At 37.7% G+C, this 21,469-nt stretch overlaps 1 protein-coding gene across 3 annotated transcripts in view; it reads right to left on the bottom strand.

Annotated features, from left to right (window-relative positions):
- Positions 1-474: 474 nt before the first annotated feature.
- ST13 (ST13 Hsp70 interacting protein) overlaps positions 475-21,469 on the bottom strand; it is a 31,847-nt gene continuing 10,852 nt past the window's right edge. Inside the window, exons 4-12 of one of the 3 annotated variants that reach the window (XM_001167706.7) lie at positions 20,163-20,233; positions 15,950-16,016; positions 11,129-11,213; positions 10,886-10,996; positions 7,893-7,995; positions 6,166-6,282; positions 4,957-5,005; positions 2,431-2,564; positions 475-1,998 (exon numbers count right to left, since the gene is read on the bottom strand). In XM_001167706.7, coding sequence (XP_001167706.1) covers positions 1,870-1,998; positions 2,431-2,564; positions 4,957-5,005; positions 6,166-6,282; positions 7,893-7,995; positions 10,886-10,996; positions 11,129-11,213; positions 15,950-16,016; positions 20,163-20,233 — 866 coding nt within the window. In that variant the 3' untranslated portion in view covers positions 475-1,869. Of the gene's footprint in view, positions 1,999-2,430; positions 2,565-4,956; positions 5,240-6,165; positions 6,283-7,892; positions 7,996-10,885; positions 10,997-11,128; positions 11,214-15,949; positions 16,017-20,162; positions 20,234-21,469 lie in introns of all 3 variants that reach the window. The other 2 variants (XR_010156026.1, XM_009438478.5) reach the window with 2 other exon arrangements.

Raw genomic sequence — 21,469 nt, forward strand, 5'->3', positions numbered from 1 at the left:
AATAAATCAAATAAGGAATCCAGAAGAAACTGTTCTTGAGTTAAGCCAAGTACACACTGGCAATTTCGAGAAAGGAGAACTCTACACATTAACAAAAAGAACACACAAGCTCAAATGCAAGTTTATATGGTGAGTGTTTTTAAAGGATTTAAAAAGCATGCTCCATCAGCATAATAGCTTTTTCTCATTTATGTAACAGATGCATTTCTGTCTGCTTGTGTACAGCAAAGGGTTAGAACCTGAATAAACTTATTTATGATTTCAGAAATGTGCTATTTTAGAAATGTACTCCATAGAATTTACTTCACTGCTCCTACCACTGATTCTTCAAATAAGCGAAATACGGAAGGCCTTATCCCTTGAAAATGTTTTTAAACACTAGCACTTTAAATTGAAACATTGGTAGAAACGTAGCAATGTCAGGTACAATGCCTATACTTAGTCTTATTTAAAATAAGAATTGAATGCACAACAGAAAATTTATCATTTTCTTTATCATTGGAGGGGAGGGAAAGAAAGCAAGCAGAGGTGGGGATATGGTTACACTATTTAAGAACTGAATACAAAGACAATGAGTCTTTCATAGTCTCAACAACTCCACAATGAATAACTGTGGATTATCTCATTTATAATTCACATTGGATAAAAAAAATCAGTTCCCCTCTGTGTGTATCAATTTAATTCAAACCTTATCTTCAGAATACAAAGATGAATACTACAAGATAAACTAACTGCAATAGGTTTTTCTAAGTAGAAGACCAAACACCAAAGGGAATCCCTCTTTCCAATGTCTTCTGATACGGCAAGATTTTGCCAGAATGGAAATCTAACACTTAAATAAGCATTCTCTTGGCCAAGTAAGAAACTACAGTTGTTGTGGGTATTACCCTACAATTACCATATGTATTACATATTAAATTAAACTCAGCATTAAATACGCTTGTATAATTATGCTGTTAATGATGATAGCAGTGATGATGCCGGTGGAAAAAGCCTGTCTTTAGCTCAAGAAAAGTAAGGGAGACAAATGTAGCAAGCAGAAAGCAAACACAGGTTTGGGCAATTTTTGACTAGGAAAGAGAATTTTAAGCATAGAAATATAAAAAGAAAAGTACTACCCTTATTTCCCTTACGTGGAAATAATATGAAAAACACTTATTAGATATACTGGACAACAAGAGAACTAAGTACTCCAACTCTACTGCAGCATTACAAAAAAAATCATCCCTTCACCACAGTGTAAGATTTAAGGGCAACCTGCCCAAGGATGCATGTTATATCAAACACAGCCAGATTGCTGCTGCCCTGCCAAGTACTTCCAATCCCTACCCAGGTCCTACTGAAATACGGGTGGTCCCAATTAGTTTTACTGAAATAAATCTTTAAAGAAAAAGATAAAGCATTTAAAAAGACAAATCAAAATGCATCAGGAACCACATATCCAACACAAACTTTATCCTCAAATGAGTTGTTTGCCTCGCACTAATAACTTTTATTTCACTCAGAGCAGTAATCTTCCATACATAAGTATATTCCCTGCCAATAATTCAAAGAAAAAAATCCAAAATGATTAGTAAAGAAAAATATAAGAATTAACAGACCCTTTAAATTTGTTTTAAATATTTTGAAGATTTAAAAAGTGTTTAAAGTTTGTAATTCCTAGTAGGAAAACATTATCTGAATGAATACCCTAATGGCAAACCACTGTAAAATGCTTCAGCTGCATTTGGGGGAGGGGGTAGGGATTATCTTCAAAGCACCCCAGCTCTCTTGATGAGAAGGTCAGAGGTACACTGGTTTGTATTATTGCGACATCCATAAGGTGATCTAGGTTGCTTTTCCTTCAGCAAGGGCTTTATCAGAAGGACATTACGCTTGACCTCCAAATTTGGCTGACAATTTACTGATGAGATTCATAACCTTTGGGTTGCTCTGGTATTTTGACATATTTGCTGGGTTCTGAGCCACATCCTGGAAAGCCACCATAACTTCTGGATCCTGAAAAGAAAGGGTTCATTAGTATTTAAAAAGTGTCCTACTGGGTCAATAAGTTTATTATCCTAAATTCCATCTCTTATTTAGACCTGTAATTTGGTGATAGTTAAGTTAAATGGGGTTTAGATGAGTCCTTGAAGTATCAAAATCAAGCTGAATTAAGTCATTTGAACTGTATGATGAAAAAAGCACAATTTTGATACAAAGAAAAGGACAACTGGATATAATTGCCAATTGCTACTAAGTATTTCCTAGTTTTAAAAATTTAAGTTACTCACTCTGCATAAAGAAAATAAATGTCACTCCTGCATAATTAGCTATTTAGTAACTGTGATAAATAAAAAATAGCTATGAGAGTAACCTTTGTCTCCACACAGAATTATGAAAGAATTGCCTTAATGATACAAAGTCCAAAGTTTTTCTTCCAAGTCTTACCTGCATGGCTGCAAGAACCTCTGGATCACTAAGAATTTCATTGAGTCCAGGCATTCCAGCCATTCCAGGCATGCCCCCTCCCATTCCAGGCATTCCTCCGGGAAAATTACCAGGCATTCCCCCAGGAAAGCCACCTGTAATAAAAAATGAATAGACACTAATCATACTCCCAAATATTCTGACACAATATTTCATCCACAAAAAGTACAGGTTCAAAGAATATGGGTGCCACTAAGCACAAAGTAGTCTGAAGAGTCTGAAAATTCTAACCAGACTGCAACAAGACACAAGTTATAGCTTCTAATTATCTCTTTAAAAACAAGGCTGTAAATCAGACTTTGCTACCTCCTGGATTAACTTTTTTCTAGTAATAACACTGTTTTTTATTTTTGTTTGTTTTGAGACGGAGTCTTGCTCTGTCGCCCAGGCTAGAGTGCAGTGGTGCCATCTTGGCTGACTGCAACCTCTGCCTCCCGGGTTTAAGCAATTCTCCTGCCTCAGCCTTCTGAGTAGCTGAGACTACAGGCACGCACCACTATGCCTAATTTTTATATTTTCATAAATATATTTTTTATTTTTATAAATATGTTTTATATTTTTATATCAAGTTGGCCGGGCCGCTCTCGAACTCCTGACCCCAGGTGACCTGCCTGCCTCCCTCAACCTCCCAAAGTGCTGGGATTACCAGTGTGAGCCACCGTGCTCAGCAACTTTTTTCTAGTAATAACACTGTTAAAAAAGACTAATCTCACCTTAAAAACGAAGAGTCATCTAACAGTTCCTTAGATAATTATAAATTGTATAATTATCTTAGATTATAAAGCTAGTCATTTTGATCATCTTTCAACTCTCCATTCTTGAATATTTGTCTGTTTCAATTTAAAATTAATTCATACAAGTTTAGTTTAGGTTTTTGTTTCAACTATACTCATCTAGCATAGATCTTCCTTCAGTTCAGGACGACCTTAAAAGGCTTATCTGTTGATTTTTCATTTCCATTTCAAATAAAATAAAAATTCTCTGAAAGTGAAACTGGAAACCTGGATTTTTAACAAGAATTCCTGGTACGTCTTTACAGAGAATAATGCTCTAGCAAAAAGGATTTTTTTTTCTCAGTATAATTTGTTAGATTATAAACCCAAATAATCTACTCTGTTCTTCAATATCATAAACCTGTATGTCTACTGGAGATATTCTAAAATTACAATTAATAATATAGAGAAAGATGGCTGGGTGTGGTGGCTCAAGCCTATAATCCCAGCACTTTGGGAGGCCGAGGCGGGCAGATCACGAGGTCAGGAGATCGAGACCATCCTGGCTAACATGGTGAAACCCTGTCTCTACTAAAAATACAAAAAAAAAAATTAGCCAGGCGTGGTGGCGGGCGCCTGTAGTCCCAGCTACTCGGGAGGCTGAGGCAGGAGAATGGCGTGAACCCGGCAGGCGGAGCTTGCAGTGAGCCGAGATCGCGCCACTGCACTCCAGCCTGGGCGACAGAGCGAGGCTCTGTCTCAATAAAAAAAAAAAAAATAATATAGAGAAAGACAACATTAATGTATTCTACAAAGGGTCACTGTAAGTAAAGCCGTTTTAAAGAAGGAAACATGTGATAAAGTCATTTCTACCTGCTTCAACAGTTAATTAAAATATGGCCATTAATAACTAACAATCAGAGATGAAGAAATCTAAGGGGACCATAAAACAACTTCTAGTTTCTCTTGCTGCCCCTACTTATCCCAAAGCTTTGAAAAATTAGTGCCTACCCGTAACGAAATTACTGACCCAAAGCTTGTCAAATCTAAATAAAATGTACATAACAGAAAATTCTCTCTAGTACTAGCCCAACATTAGCAGTCACTTTCTAAAACAAAGGTATCTGACAATAAGATTATTTATATTTTACATAGGAAGTAAACTATGAGCTAAATTTAATTTCTTGCTTTTTCTTCAAACAGCAGGTCATCCTCAATATTTGTTCTAGGTTTGTTTTCTGTTGCTGTGCACATACTCTTTCAGAATAAAGGCTAGATTTTCTAGCATCGGATCATGCAACTAAGTTCTAACCAGTGACATATAAGCATACGTAGCCTCTAAAAACTTTCCTTAAGAGAAAGCTAGTTATCATTAAACAACTGGAGACAGTTGTTTAAAAAACAAAAAATTAAGTCTTGTCCTGGTCTTTATATAAATTCCACACTGTCGTAATCAGGAAGTACTCAATAAATCTTCTGCGTGCCTTTTCCGTCTCTTCTATCTCTGTGTTAGTCCTGTCCTCTGGTATTCAAAGATTTGCCTCACTAGCAATTTCTGATCACATTTGGAAGAAAAATATGCTATTTTTACACTGGACAAAAAACATCATTTTTATGCCTAATAATTCCATCATTTCTTTTACCTAGGTTCTTCATGAATATCACTGTATAAGAGAACAAAATAAGAATATCACTTTATAATAAATATTAAGTATTATATTAAAATATCACTGTATAATAGAACAAAACAGTTTTAACTTTTCTTTAAATATACCTGGAAAAGAGCCATACTGAGCTCCTGACTGTCGTCTGGCTTCTTCCTCCTTTGATACAAAAGGAAATAAATTATATAATAGAAGAAGAAATAAGTGCTGTCCATGCAACCTGTCCATGCAAGACCATGAAAAAATTGTAAACCTAGTAGATGGCAATACTGAACTGAAGGATATACTTCATACCCTCTTCAAACATTTTTTCCAACTGGATTCTCAGTGGGCATTATTCTTGGTAATAATTTCAAGTAAAGTGTTTTACTTCTACTCTGGAAACAAGCAAACCTGGAAAACAATTTACAGTACTAATATGAAAACTCTAAATTCATCCTGGCTTTAAAACACCCATAGGGAAGGACATGGCTAGATTACCAAGACTACCATGACTTTTGTTTCCTAGGTACATCTTTTCCGTTACTCTCCCTACATAATACAAATGTAGATTTATTGATTTGTTTTTGCTGCTTTTTAAAAGAGAAAATGAACAAAAAATAAATATCCCTCCTATGTAGTTTTAAAATTATCGAGGAGATATATTGCTTTTAAATATCAAGGAGATAAATTACTTTTAAAGATTATAAACTATAACCTTAAAATCAAGTATGATGCTTAATATTAAATGGACAAAAAATTAGAATGTAACATATTATATAATACAGCCTTAGGTTCTTTCATGTTCTTTCATTCAATAATGTTAGAAATAAGTAGGTGAATTATTGTAGCATCACACTATGTTGCCCAGGCTAGTCTCGAACTCCTGGGCTCAAGTGAACCTCCCACCGCAGCCTCCCAAGAGCTGGGACTATAGGCACTTGCCACCTTGCCCTGCTAGAATCATTTTTAAATAGCAACACATCCACTGTTGGAAGAGAGGAGGAATCATAAATTTAATTAATCTGGCGAAGCATCCTCAAAAGATCAAACAATAATACTGTCACATTTCAATTACTTGACCTGGAAAAACTCCTGATTTTATAAAAACACAAACAAGAATATAAAATGGTGAAATAAAAGCTCACTGAATAATTTATGACTAAAAATGTCCCCCAAATTAGATACAGTGAAAGGAGACTCCCCATAAGTAATATCATTACTCTATAGAACTGTAGCCAGCATTAAATAAAAGAGCCAGGAATTAGAATTTTAGTGTCCTAAAGCCTCTACATAATTTGCTGTATTTTCCTTTCATGGCTTAGCTATAGGAAATTTACCCTCTGGGCTCTCTCATGCTCTTCTCGAGCCTTCTTAACTCGTTCTATTCTTTCTTTGATCTCTCGCTCTTCACGTTTTCGCTCATACTTTCTCCGATGTTCTGCAATTTTCTGTGCCTAGAAAAAAGAGCCATAGCAAAATAAGCTTGCTCCAAAAGCTGAATAACATCAACACAAATATTCTTTGTAGAGAGATGTTTAATTCAACATGCAGTTCAGAAAAATGACAGATTTGTCATGTAGAAAAAGACCTAACACAAGCTAAGCCTTTAAAAAAACCAACCTCAACTGCATGAGGCACTGTAAAACAGAGTAAAGGGGCCTGGGATTTGAAGTTAGAAATGTTATAATCTCAAACAATTAAGCTCAAAGATTAACAAACAGGTTTCTAAGTGCATGACAATTCTTGCCTGCTAGTTTCTATCAGATACACAGTGTTTAGGTTTCAGATGGACAGCTGAATTCAGTAGGAAGAGTATTATTACGGATGTCTGCCGTGGGAAGGCAGAGACTGGGAACACATACCCCAAGTATATGCCACAGTATATTTAAGTTTCTGTATCCATAAAATGGGAGAGGAAGAAATATTTAATATTATCAAATTGCTATAGGGATTAAGAGGGAAAAATGTAAATATGTATACCAGACACTAGTATCAAATAAATGCTCTGGATGTTATTTCCTCAGAGAATAAAATACATTTAAGAGATTCATATTCAACTGTCACTTTAGCTTGTTTACACTTTGCTGACAAAGTTACAACTTTGCCCTATTTTAAGAAGAAAACAGAAAACCAAATGAACTCTCTGGCAGTAAATAATTAAATTCAATACAATTCCCACTATCTTAAAATCTCTGAGAGTAAATTCTTGACAGCTGAACTTCCCACAAAATGAAGGATTTACCATGTAAACACATTAAAATTATTTTAACCAACAATTTTAGATAAAAATCATCCTTAAAAGCTGGAATGTTCTACTTTTGGGATTCAATATTATTATTTTTAAAAGATTGAAACTTCTTTGTTTTATTAAGACAGCCTCGCTCTGTCACCCAGGCTGGAGTGCTGTGGCGTGATCTTGGCTCACTGCAACCTTCCACCTCCCAGGTTCAAGTGATTCTCCTGCCTCAGCCTCCCGAGTAGCTGGGACTACGTAGGCGCATGCCACCACACCTGGCTAATTTTTTGTACTTTTAGTAGAGACAGGGTTTCACTACGTTGGCCAGGCTGGTCTTGAACTCCTGACCTCATGATCCACCTGCCTCGGCCTCCCAAAGTGCTGGGATTACAGGCATGAGCCACCGCGCCTGGCCGGAAAGCCTGAAACTTCTTAACTTCCACAAGGTCTTCTTGCTTTATAAAGTGGTTGTACACACCTATGATAAATAAGGACACATCAGATTCAATCCTGGGTAATGCTAATTATAGATTTTCTATTTGTTTCCTTGTTGTAAACCTGATACCCCCTTTTCTAATTTTCTGGTTATAATTCCACTGCAGGCTTCCAAACAAAAACAGAGTTTGCTCTAATAATGCATGAGAAATGAAAGCATGAAAACCTAATGAGATCTCCAGAGTTGAGCACTAACTTCAGCAATTACAGATTATATCTTCCAATGGTTTGTTTCTTTGCCTGTTTTTCAGATGAATTACAGCTGTCGGGGGCTAAGCACTACAGCGATGGAGTATTTAACTAATGACTTTCCCTTTCTCTACTTTGACATACCCTAGGTTGAACTTCTTTCAGCATTGCACTAGCATCTTCATCATAATCCAATTTACAGGCAAGGGCAAGATCATGGGCTGCTTCTTCCCAGTGGCCTAGAAGTCTGAAACAGATTTACACTCATTTTAGGAGCCTTTTATACATATTCACCTATGTGGCATGATATCTTTCTTCCTTACAAAAAAGGATTGTTCTAAAACAGGCTTAAGTTAAATATTAACTATAAACTTTCACCAACCAATTCAATTACTATATCCCATTTTAGTTAACTCTATAAAAACCTGAAAACATTTAAATTTCCTCTATTTAAAGCTGCTTTTCTACTAAAAGCTAAAAAACAAACAAAATCTTTCTTAATTCAGAATATCGTAATTTTCTAAGTACGTAGACCAGTAACTTTCAACTCACCCAAACCAGGACTAACATAATGTGTTAGCTTTTAGCTACCTTCTATGTAAGACAGAAGAGAAAATAATACATGTGTACAGGCTTTACAAAAAACTCAGAACAAGTAAACCAGAAACTAAAGGTTGGTGACAGTAGGTGAAAATGGGGCAGAGGAGACAGCAACGAAAATTGAGAATTCAGTGGGTATACCTTTTAACTCAGGTGTAACTCTTCGAACATTTAAATGCTTTACATACTCAAAAAATAAAATCAGAAAAATGGAAATAAAGCAAATCCTAAACCTGAATACAAACAGAAATAAGAAGCTGTGTGGCTGGGAGCGGTGGCTCACGTCTGTAATCCCAGCACTTTGGGAGGCCGAGGCGGGCAGATCGCGAGGTCAGGAGATCAAGACCATCCTGGCTAACCCGGTGAAACCCCATCTCTACTAAAAATACAAAAAACCAGGCGTGGTGGCAGGCACCTGTAGTCCCAGCTACTCAGGAGGCTGAGGCAGGAGAATGGCGTGAACCCAGGAGGCGGAGCTTGCAGTGAGCAGAGATCGCGCCACTGCACTCTAGCCTGGGTGACAGAGGAAGACTCCATCTCAAAAAAAAAAAAAAAAGAAAAGAAAGAAGGTGTGGCTAGGCGCGATGGCTCATGCCTATTATCCTAGCACTTTGGGAGGCTGAGGCTGGTGGATCACCTGAGGACAGGAGTTCAAGACCAGCCTGGCCAATGTGGCAAAACCTCATCTCTAATATAAAAAATTTGCCAGACATGGTAGCGCACACCTGTAATCCCAGCTACTTGGGAGGCTGAGGCAGGAGAACCGCTTGAGCCCGGGGCGGGTGCAGTGAGCCAAGATCGCACCACTTCACTCCAGCCTGGGTGAAGGAGCAAAATGCCTCAAAACAAAACAAAACAAAACAAAAAACTGTGTATTGCATTAACAACATAAGCTACACAGAAAAAAATGAATTCAAGTAACTTTTCATAGTTATCTTGACTGTATATTTCAAGTGGGATATATATTCTAAGAATAAGAACATCCTTGGGTCACACCTGTAATCCCAATGCTTTGGGAGGGGAAGGAGGGCAGATCACTTGAGGCCAGGAGTTTGAGAATAGCCTGGCTAATAGGCGAAACCCCCTCTACCAAAAATACAAAACATTAGCTGGGCATGGTGGGGCGCGACTGTAAGTAATCCCAGCTACTCAGGAGGCTGACTGAGGCAGGATAATCACTTGAACCTGGGAGGTGAAGGTTGCAGTGAGCCAAGATCGCACCACTGCACTCCAGCCTGGGCGACAGAGTGAGACTCTGTGTAGAAACAAAAGACAAAGCAAAACAAAAACTTCCCAAAAAACCTTCAAACTTTACTTAGAGTGTATACTGTTTTTAAGGTATTGTAATTCTGAAACAGTTTTATGTATATCACAGCATTGTAGTAAGTAAATGTAAAACTAGGACAAAAATTTTTACCACACAAGTGTCAAAAATACAAACTAAAAGGTAAAACAAAACATTTAATCTTAAATTTTAATAGAAAATATCAGTATAAACTCACAATTTCAAGAATTTTTTCCCTAAATTCATGATTTTTAAAGTGTTTTTTTCTAGCTGTTCATTGAAACAACAGTACATACCAGAAGCAATGAACAGACACAGTGATCAAATCTTAGTTTCCACTATAATGAACCACGATTTCCCACAGAAATAGCTTATTTTCAGTCTGAGACAAGCAAAGCACAAGATGAGCCAACGCTGTCTTGTATTAGAAGGCAAAGAAATACTTGGACTAATGGGATTTCAAAAGGATCAACAGCAATGCATGGGCTTTTCCTGTGCTGACACAGCATTAATAAATTTTATTTCAACTTTTAATGTTTATCTTTAACATGTGTCATAAAATCCACTAGAGCTACTCTGAGTCAGCTAATACAGTTGTCCTAAAAACATATCCATCTTTATCTCCATCCACATTTGAGCCCTTTCAACCCAGGTAACATGTGAAAGTCACTAAACGCTTCATTCCCAAGATACAAATATTCCTAAGTTTTGCTGCAAGGTATAATTACTAATCTGGGTTAAATTCACCTCTTTATGCCCCCCCTCCTTCTCCTAATTTTTCAGGTGGCCTAGCAGTGACTGAAGTAGTTTCAGGCTGGCATACTCCTTCTTCTATAATACACTGGTAGTTCAATGCTAACTTACAGAGTCTGAAAGTAAGAGAAAATTTGTAAGGACACTGATAAAAGATCATTCTTTCTTTTCCTGGAATTAATTTTAAGTAAAAATCCTTACCTTATATTTGGCCATATGTAGTCAAAAACTGGTAAGAGTAGCTTTATTTGAATGAAAAAAATGAAAATACTTTTTATTTCTTCCTTCCTATATTCTCACTTCTTCTTTTAAATTTCTTTTTTTTTTCTTTTACCTTTTAAGCAGCTGTCTACAAGCTATCTCACTTCTTGATACTAAGTACATACTAATTTGAAAATTAAGTCATTAGGAACTTTTGTGTTTTTGTTTAAACAAAGCATCTTAAAACATCAGATTTAAATGTAAAGAGTTCTGAAAATAATTAAATTCAATTATTTACCTGTGTGCTTTCCCCCGCCACTTGTAAGGCTGAGCTGAATCAGGATTTATTTCAATGGCTCTGTCACAGTCTCGGATGGCAGCATTTGGCTTCTGTAATTTGACGAAGACACTGAAAAATAAGTGTGTTATTAAAAAGTATTCATTTCAGTAAAAGTTTTGGGATCAACATAGAAGCAACTCTATTTAAACAAATGTGCAGAAATTATTTGCCAGGGGATGCTTTTCTGTTTAGAGTTCTCACCTGGCCCTCTTGGCATACAAAATGGCCAAGCGAGGATTCAGCTTGATGGCATCTGTGAATAAGTCAATGGCTTTCTGGAGTTCACCTAAAGTGAAACAAAAGTTATCGAGAAATATTCAGAGGATAAAAATATTAATAAAAAGTTTTGATCTGTTATCCAGTTAAGTCTTTTACATTTTTCTTTTAATCAAGTAAAAATAAAAAAGACAACTAAGTTATACTAAAACTGGCTCTTGAAAGCAAATCTTACCACACCTATACTGTAACTCACGAGGTAAGACAATTTCTGGGTACGTAAGCCCCTAACTAACAATAGAATAGCACATTCTTAGTATGACCCATATTGATCCTGTTTAAGGAAAAAGTAGACGGGCACGGTGGCTCACACCTGTAATCCCAGCACTTTGGGAGGCCAAGGCAGGCAAATCATGAGGTCAGGAGATCGAGACCATCCTGGCTAACACGGTGAAACTCCATCTCTACTAAAAAATACAAAAATTTAGCTGGGCGTGGGGGCGGAGCCCTGTAGTCCCAGCTACTTGGGAGGCTGAGGAGTGGCGCGAACCCGGGAGGCGGAGCTTCCAGTGAGGCGAGATCACCACTGCACTCCAGCCTGGGTGACACAGCACGACTCCGTCTCAAAAAAATAAAAATAAAAAGAAAAAGAAAAGAAAAAAGTAAAAAGATAAAATCAATTTAAAGGATAAGATAAATTAATTTTATTCCATTGATTTTCTTTTATCCATTAAATTAAAAAGAAAAAATTAAGCTTAGAAAGGAAAAGTAACCCATGCTAACTTCACAGGGCTGATTTTAAAAGAAAACAACAATATGCTTATTATTTGAATTCAAAGAAATGGTACAAAAATTCAAGAAAACTAGAATTCATAAAAGACCATAACCTATACTTTAATTCATTTTGTCCTATTCTCATAGTTAGCTTCTTTACTAATCCCTTATGTCATTCAACAAATAAAACACCCTATAGAATCAGAAGAGTTCTTTGCACAAAGTCTAAATCTTGGGGAGGCAAGACAAATACAGAATTTTTTTTAAGAGACAGGGTCTAACTGTCACATAGGCTAGAGTACAGTGGCATGATCATAGCTCACAGGCTGAAGTGATCATCCCACCTCAGCTTCCTGAGTAGCTGGGAATACAAGCCCACAACACTAAACCTGGCTAATTAAAAAAAATTTTTTAGAGACTGGGCCTCACTGTGTCACCTAGGCTGCTCTGGAACTCCTGGGCTCCAGTAATCCCCCCAACTCAGCCTTCTGAGTAGCTGGGATTACCACTGTGCCAGGCCGAACACAGAAATTTTTAAATAAATGTCACAATTCACTGTGAAAGATACTTAGCCAGTTAGCGAATGAGTAAAGGACTTGAAAAGAACTCACAAAAACAACACAGAAAAATGCTCAGTCTTATTAATTACTACTACAGGTATCTATTACAGGTAATTACACTTAAATGTCTAATAAACAACTCAGACCTACCATGTTCAAAACCTAAATTTTTTTTATGACAGGGTCTTGGCCGGGCACAGTGGCTCACGCCTGTAATCTCAGCACTTTGGGAGGCCGAGGCAGGTGGATCACCTGAGGTCGGGAGTTCAAGACCAGCCTGACCAACATGGAGAAATACCAAGACCAGCCTGACCAACGTGGAGAAACCCCGTCTCTACTAAAAATATAAAATTAGCCGCATATGGTGGCGCATGCCTGTAATCCCAGCTACTCGGGAAGCTGAGGCAGGAGAATCGCTTGAACCCGGGAGGCGGAGGTTGCGGTGAGCCAAGATCGTGCCATTGCACTCCAGTCTGGGCAACAAGACCGAAACTCCGTCTCAAAAAAAAAAGGTCTTGCTCTGTCACCCAGGTTGGAGTGCAGTGACACAATCACAGCTCACTGCACCCTCAACTTCCTGGGCTCAAAGGATCCTCCCAGCCTCAAGGGAACCTCCCATCTCAGCCTCTCAAGTAGCTCATATTACAGAAACGTGCTACCACATCCAGCTAATTTTTTGTGTTTAAGAGATGGAGTCTCACTGTGTTGACCAGGCTGATCTTGGACTCCTGGACTCAAGAGATCCTTTCGCTTTGGCCCCTCAAAGTGCTGGGATTGTAAGTGTGAACCACCACGCCCAGTCAAAACTGAAAAACTGAATTCCCATTTCCTAGCCCATTTCCAAATCTATTCCCAATCTGTATCTTCCCAACTAAACAAATGGCTCCTCCATACATTTAGTTCAGGAGTTGGTAAACGTTTTCTGGAAAGGGCCAAATAAGAATTATTTTAATCTCTGCAGACCATACAATCTGTCATAACTACTCAATGATGCTGTTGTAGTGGGAAAGCAGCCACAGTTAAGTGCCAGACGTGGGATTCAAACCATACCACTCTGGCTCCATACTCCAGGTTTTAATTACATTCTCCAAACAAAACTGCCTTCACCAACCTTGGTGGAGCTTGGATTCACAACCCCTGCTTTAGAATACTAATTTTTTATCCTTTAGAATACACTATACAATTGCATAAATTCTAAAATCAGAACTAGATTAAATTTACAAAGGCACATGAACAGAGTTTTCAGAAAAAAGTGAGAAAACAAAAACATGATTAGGTGATAGCCTCATTTTCCTTTTGTTACATATTGCCGAGACAGTAAATTTTAAAATGGGCCGGGCACAGTGCCTCACACCTGTAATCCTAGCACTTTCAGATGCTGAGCTTGGGAGGCCTGCTTGAGGCCAGGAGTTCAAGACAAGCCTGGGCAACAGGATGAAACCCTATCTCTACCAAAAAAAAAAAAAAGAGATAATAATTAGCCAGGCATGGTGGCAGGCACCTGTATTGCCAGCTACTCAGGAAGATTGCTTGAGCCTACAAAACTTGAGGCTACAGTGAGCCATGACCATGCCACTGCACTCCAAACTGAGTGGCAGAGTAAGACTCTGTCTCGGTGGTAGGGAAATTAGCAAAAGTTTCGTGCGATGAAAAGGAATGGTACAGAAGAGCAATGGCTGGGAACAACTGATAGGTATGAATTAAAAGTTGAAATATGTGAAGAAAAGCTTTCCAGAGAAACAGTATAGCATAAATAAAAAAAAAAAAAAATTCTAGAACAGTAAAGTCTGACTGGAGAAAACAAGATTGGAGAAGTAAAATACAGGATCTTAGTCTGGCAGGTCTATAATCCTCCGATGAAGATCTTAAATATATATGCAAAAGTTAATCACAGGTTACAAGCAAGAGTAGAATAAAAAACAGCTCTAAGAATAACCTAGGGAAAGTAAACAGAAAGCAATAAAGGAATAAATTTTTCAGGAAGGTAAACTATTAAGGCAACTGCAGTATAAAACAGTATAAACATGTTTTAAGGAGCTAAATTAATCAGGTGGTAGAATCACAAAATGTTTAAAATATGTACTAACTCGGAACATCAATACTGAACTCATTCTAAAAATAACTTCAGTCATCTTCTAAATCTAATAATGAAGTCCAAATGCACATGAGCACTATACAATAGCATCTAGTCAACTATGGCATTGTGACACACTATCAAATGTTATAAAGAGTGAAATATTACTCAAGCAGCCACAGTACCCAAGTTTATATATGATTTGTTCTTACAAATTATAACCGATCAAACATTATACTTAATACTACCATGGGCCGGGCGCAGTGGTTCGCGTCTGCAATCCCAGCACTTTGGGAGGCAGAGGCGGGCACATCACTCGAGGTCAGGAATTTGAGACCAGCCTGGCCAACATAGTGAAACCCCGTCTCTACTAAAAATACAAAAATTAGCTGGAGATGGTAGCACACGCCTGTAATCCCAGCTACTAGGGAGGCTGAGGCAGGAGAATTGCTCGACTTGGGGTGGAGGTTGCAGAGAGCCGAGATCACGCCACTGCATTCCAGCCTGGACGACAAAGCACGACTCTGTCTCAAAAATAAAAAATAAAATAAAATACAACTGAAAAACAGAAAAAAGAAAAAAATAATAACCTATCGTTACCTTGGAGAGTTAAAAAAATAAATATATTTTAAAAAAAGAGGCTGGGCGCAGTGGCTCATGCCTGTTATCCCAGCACTTTGGGAGGCTGAGGCGGGCAGATCACGAGGTCAGGAGTTCGAGACCAGACTGGCCAGCATGGTGAAACCCCTTCTCTAATAAAAATACAAAAAATTAGCTGGGCATGGTGGTACGCGCTTGTAATCCCAGCTACTCGGGAGGCTGAGGCAGGAGGACTGCTTGAACCCGGGAGGCGGAGGTTGTAGTGAGCCGAGATCGCATCACTGCACTCCAGCCTGGGCAACAGAGTGAGAATCCGTCTCAAAAAAACCAACCAACCAAACAAACAAAAAACAAAACCGAATACTATCACCACTTTCTCACTCTGAGGGGATTTACTCAAGAGAATCTAACATGCTCTGACTAGGACGAAGATTGGTATGCCTATGAACATCATCTGTCAAGGGTATTAGTATGTAAAAAGTTAAGGGTCACTGTTCTAATACTACTTTTTTTTTTTTTTTTTTTTAAAGCCTTTCACCTCTTTAAAGCCTCTTCTCAGCAGAAAAACACCACGATAGGGTCAGGAAATCAGAGGCACTGAATCAAATAAGGATCTGTCCTTGCAGAGAGAAGTGATTTCAGCCTCTTTTATCAATGAGGAAGGGGTGACTGGATAATAGGACACTATCTTCTCCAGTATAGGACAGGTCCATGTAACTTCTCTTCTACTTTACACTATTTAAGTTACTGCAATAAATATTCTGACTACCATAGAAATGTAGCAAGAAGATTACTCACCATCATTTAGGGCTTCAATAGCAGCCACTTTTTTATCATTTGCCTGATCCATCATCTCCTCCGTTATCTAGGAAGAAAATAAAAATCATCTTAGAATTAGTAGAGAGAGAGAGAAGGAAGCAATTTATACTTTCTTAGGGATGAGGCGCAGTCACAATACCCATTTTCATTCATTCTTCTGTAGTCTCCAGAAAACAAAGAGACAATTATGATAACTCATTAGTGAGAAATTACATACAAGTTTTAACCTTTTATACTAAACAAATTTCACTCCTACACTCTGCCCGAGACATAACCTTTGCTTAACCTTCCATCCCAACCAAAGCATACCAGCTCCTACCTAGCTATCCATAAATATTAAACCCAATCTCCTCACAAAAAGATAACTAGCTCCTTTTAGGTTTAAATCCTCAGAAGAGAAAGGTCTCATTCCTTTGTTCCCACAAACAACTATTGAGCACCTATGCTATATAGATAGACCAAACACTGTACAAGATGCTGACAGTATAAAGATTAGTTAAGAACAAAAACATGTGCATCTGGGCAACAGAGGGAGATCCCATCTCTCCAAAAAAAAGAAAAAAAAAACAAAAAAACAAGCTGGGCATGGTGGCACATGCATCTGGTCCCAGCTACTCAGGAGGCTGAGTTAGGAGGCTCGCTTGAGCTCAGGAAAGTCAAGGCTGTAGTGAGTCGTGATTGTGTCACTGTACTCTAGCCTGGGTGACACAGAGCAAGACCATGTCTCACCCTACCCCTGCAAAAAAAGAACAAAGAGTTATAGCAAACATCCTCCTAAAATGGAAAGCTCAGGAGATCTTTAACCACAGGAAAAAAATATACAACTCATGCCTATAATCTCAGCACTTTGGGAGGCTGAGGCAGGTAGATCCCTTGAGCCCAGGAGTTCAAGACCAACCTGGGCAACATGGCGAAACTTCGTCTCTACAAAAAATAAAAAGAAAAATAAATATTAAATATAAAAATAATGTTTTATTTAAAGACAGGGTCTACCTCTGTCACCCAAGCTCCGGTGCAGTGGTGCAATCACGGCTCACTGCAACCTCCATCTCCTGGGCTCAGCCTCCCCTCAAGTGTAGCTGGAACTACATGCTCGCAACCTACTAAATGTTTTGCATTTTTTTTTATAGAGACGGGTGTTCATCATGCTGCCCAGGCTGGTCTAGAACTCTTGGACTCAAGTGAGTTGCCTGCCTCACTCTCCCAAAGTGCTGGGATTAGAAGCATGAGCCGCCACTCCTGGCTGCAATTTTATTTTGAAGGTAATGCAGGACACAGGATACAAAGTCTATATTCAGAGGAAGAGAATGTATGTGGTCTAACCAGACACCTTCCAAAATAAATCTGGAACTCCAAATGCTAATACCGGCAGGCATAATGGTATAAACCTGTCCTACAGAAACGGACAGTTGAGTAGTGAGATTAAAAGAACTTCCCCTGAAAATTCAGAGCCACAGCCAGCCTTTCATCTGGAATTCTGTATTACCAAAGTAATTGGAACAAACAAAAAAACACCATGCTGAGACTTTCAAGGGGTCCTTGAGTTGGTAGCACCAATTCAGAGACTTCATGGAAGCAATCACCTTCTTACCTAGGCCTCAAAATTTTTCTACAGGTGAAGTTCCAAAGAACACATTTTCAAAATATCGCACACAACACACAAACACATCATAAAGTAAACAAGGTACCTTAATGAGCAAGAGCCATGAAAAATAAGAGTAAGACCAGCAAAGAGTTCAACAAGGAATTTAATGTGTTTAATAAAAGTAAATTCTGAAAATGAGTAAAGAGCAAAAGACTTACAAATAACCAAGTAGACTTCAAAAAGATTTGAAGTACCAAAATGAAAAACACAAGCATTCCAATTCAAACATCAATGGAACAGACAAAGCATAGACTGCTTTTCAGCAGAGTGATAAAGAAATGAAACTTAATAACAAAAGTCTAACATTACCAGGGATCCAGAATTAGAGCATAAAGTAAACAAGAAGGAGGCAATATTTAATAACAGCTGAAAATATTCTAGAGCTAAACAAAGTTAACCCTAGAATTTGATGCTCACTGAATCCCAATCAGGATAAATAAAAAATTATAAACCTAGACACATCATAAAAGAAGTAATACCATCAATAAACATAGCATTTAACCTTTAAAGTTTCCTTTGACAAATGGTGACAGAAAGTACTTACATTTGTTCTTAACAAAAATGCACAAGACTTACGTCAGGTGCAGTGACTCATACCTGTAATCCCAGCACTCTGGAAGGCCAGGAGTTTGAGATTTTGTCTCTACTAAGAATTTTTTAAAATAAAAATAAAAAACTAGCTGGACATGGTGGTGCATGACTATAGTCCCAGCTGGTCGGGAGGCTGAGGTGGGAGGATCACTTGAGCCCAGGGGGTCAAGGGCGCAGTGAGCTATGATTGTACCACTACACTCCAGCCTGGATGGAAGAGTGAGACACTGCCTCAAAAAAACAAAGCACAAGACTTATGGGGAACACGTTAGTAAGTTATTAAAATATTTTAAAAACACCTAAAAATTGGGCAGATAACATTATTTATGGATAGTTTATCTCAATGGTGAGGAGATATATCTTTTCCCGAACTTGATTTAGATTTAATACAATTCTAACAAAGGGGAAAAAAACCAATGGAAGGGGGGAGACTTGATTAACCTATTTCTAAAATTTACTTGGAAAAACAAAAAGCCAAGAACAGCCAAAAGACTAAAAAGTTTTGGGGGTCCTTGTTCTACAAAATAACAAGACTTAGTATCAGACGATGTGGCATTAGTGAACAGAAAAAAAATAGACAAGCAGAACAATAAACTCCTGAAACAGACCCACAATATTCAGAAACAGTGTATTTTAGTATTGGTGGGACCGGTAGATTAAAGGTGAAAGGTGAGTGTATAAAATGTTCAGAAGAGAAAGAGCAATGCACTACAGCAATTATAACCTCAAAGTAATAAAGCAGAAAATATCTGCATTAAAAGACACTATTTTTGAAACAACATGAAGAAAGATGAGTGAAGATGAGTTACAAACTAGCAGAAAATATATGCAGCACTAGCAACAAATTATTAGCATCCAGAATATTGAAATGAAATACAAAGCAGTAAGAAAAAGATCCAGCAAAAAGTGGAAAAAGTTTAAACAGGAGTTCGCAAATGCCGGTGAACAGCCAATAAACATTTAAATATGCTCAGCCTCATTAGGAATCAGGAAAATGCATTTTTTTTTTTTTTTTTTTTAAATAGAGTTTTGCTCTGTCGCTCAGGCTGGAGTGCAGGGGTGCGATCTCGCCTCACTGCAACCTCTGCCTCCTGGGTTCAAGTGATTCTCCTGCCTCAGCCTCCCAAGTAGCTGGGATTACAGGCATGCACCATCATGCTTGGCTTATTTTTGTATTATTAGTAGAGACGGGGTTTCACCATGTTGGCCAGGCTGGTCTCAAACTCCTGACCTTAGATGATCCACCCACCTCGGCCTCCCAAAGTGCTGGGATTACAAGCGTGAGCCACCCCGTCTGGCCAGGAAAATGCAAATTAAAAGCCACAAAAAGATACCATTTCCCACAATACTTGGCAAAGATGAAATCTGATAATATCAAGTTTTGAGGATAAAAACCAATCTTTTAAAACTGCTAATACTATATTAGAGTGTTTCTCAAATTTTTATCAGACACTAAGGAGCCTTTTTAGACATCTTTTCCTCATTTCCATATCCCCAATTTTAATACCACAGATACACTACATATTAATATTCTATGAGTCTTTGGAGGACCACTAACCATTGTAATATATAGAATTTTTTTTAAGCCCTCTTCCCAAGAACCAATTTTCACTCCCTTGAGGGCCTGTTATGACAAACCATTCTGTAATACAATTTGGCATTAGATATTCCATCAAGAGCAACTCCACTAATAGGTATGTATTTTAAGTGAATTCTGCGTTACAGTGCAAGCAGTCACACCAGATGCAAATTTAAAAAACAGATAAAACAGAAAGTAACAGTATTTATTTTCATTAGTATTTTAAGTAGTAAAATACAATGCTTGCCTAAAACGCCTGAAGTCAGAGAAAGATTTACTATGCGCTTTTCCTGGAAGAATCGTGTCATAAAATCATTGCAACAGCAGGACCTTTCACATTTCTTAGAACAAGCAGGAAATCAAGTCACCGAACTTACCTCCGCATTTTCATCTCCCATTTCTTGAGGAGCATCAGTGTCTGGTTCAATCACACCTTCTTTATCAATTTCTGCCAAAGTCGAGAAAATGACAATAAGACCTGCACCGTACAATATAGTAGCCACTCCCAAGATTATTAAAAACTGACATACTATGACTACAATTAATTGAATATTTTAATTTTGATTTAAGTATTGATGCATTTTAAAATATGTTCCCATTAAACATTTCGTTACTTTGGTAAGACTACACTTTACGTTAACTGTCACATCATGTAAGATATTATCAGGTTGTAGTGGGGTTGTTGACATGTGCAGTTTCTAGTATTACACATAAATACACCACTGATTTAGTCATTGTATATAAATACACCATTGTCAACAAACTGATTTAGTTCAAATAATTTTTTTCTACACACTGATGTACTATGTTTTTCAAAAATATGCAGGTAAGCTACAGTGATACTTCAACGTAAATCAAAATATTTTAATATAATTACATTCATTACTTTCCTTTTTTAAAATTAAAATAATTTGGGGGGGGCACAGGATCTTACTATGTTGTCCAAGAAATCCTCCCACCTCGGCCTCCCAAAGCACTAGGATTCCAAGCATGAGCCACTGCACCTGGTCCCTAATTATTTTCATTTTTAAAAGTAGCATGGACAAGTTTTAATTTTAAAATAAAGGCTTACTACTGATGCAGAATCAAGTACCAAGGCTAGATTTAAAAATAAATTTAGTTTCCATATGTACAGTAGTGACCAAAGCTAGTACTTACAACCAAAACAGTAAAGAATGAAAAGCAGTATCTTGCTTTTCAAATTGTCATTTAACAGTTGTCAGTTAAATGACAACTGTAATTTGTTGCAAGAGGAAAACGAGTTTTATATACATACACACACACGCACGTATCATTTAAAAAGAACACATTTGCAAATAGTTAATTTGATAAGAAGTTTCCTTAGTCAAAAAAAAAAAAGAATTTAAAATCACCCACCTAAAATCAGAATTACTGTCCAGCAACAACAAAACTTGACGCATGACTGACAAACTATATATATACATATATGTATATGGTGTACAATGCGATGTTTTAACATACAGGCATATCGTTTTTTGAGACGGAGTTTCGCTTTTGTTGCCGAGGTTGGAGTGCAGTGGCGCAATCTCGGCTCACCGTAACCTCTGCCTCCCAGGTTCAAGCGATTGTCCTGCGTCAGTCTCCCAGGTAGCTGGGATTACAGGCATGTGTCACCACACCTGGCTAATTTTGTATTTTTAGTAGAGATGGGGTTTCTCCATGT

The sequence above is a fragment of the Pan troglodytes genome, chromosome 23 (assembly GCF_028858775.2).
Source record: "Pan troglodytes isolate AG18354 chromosome 23, NHGRI_mPanTro3-v2.0_pri, whole genome shotgun sequence".
Classification (NCBI taxonomy): domain Eukaryota; kingdom Metazoa; phylum Chordata; class Mammalia; order Primates; family Hominidae; genus Pan; species Pan troglodytes.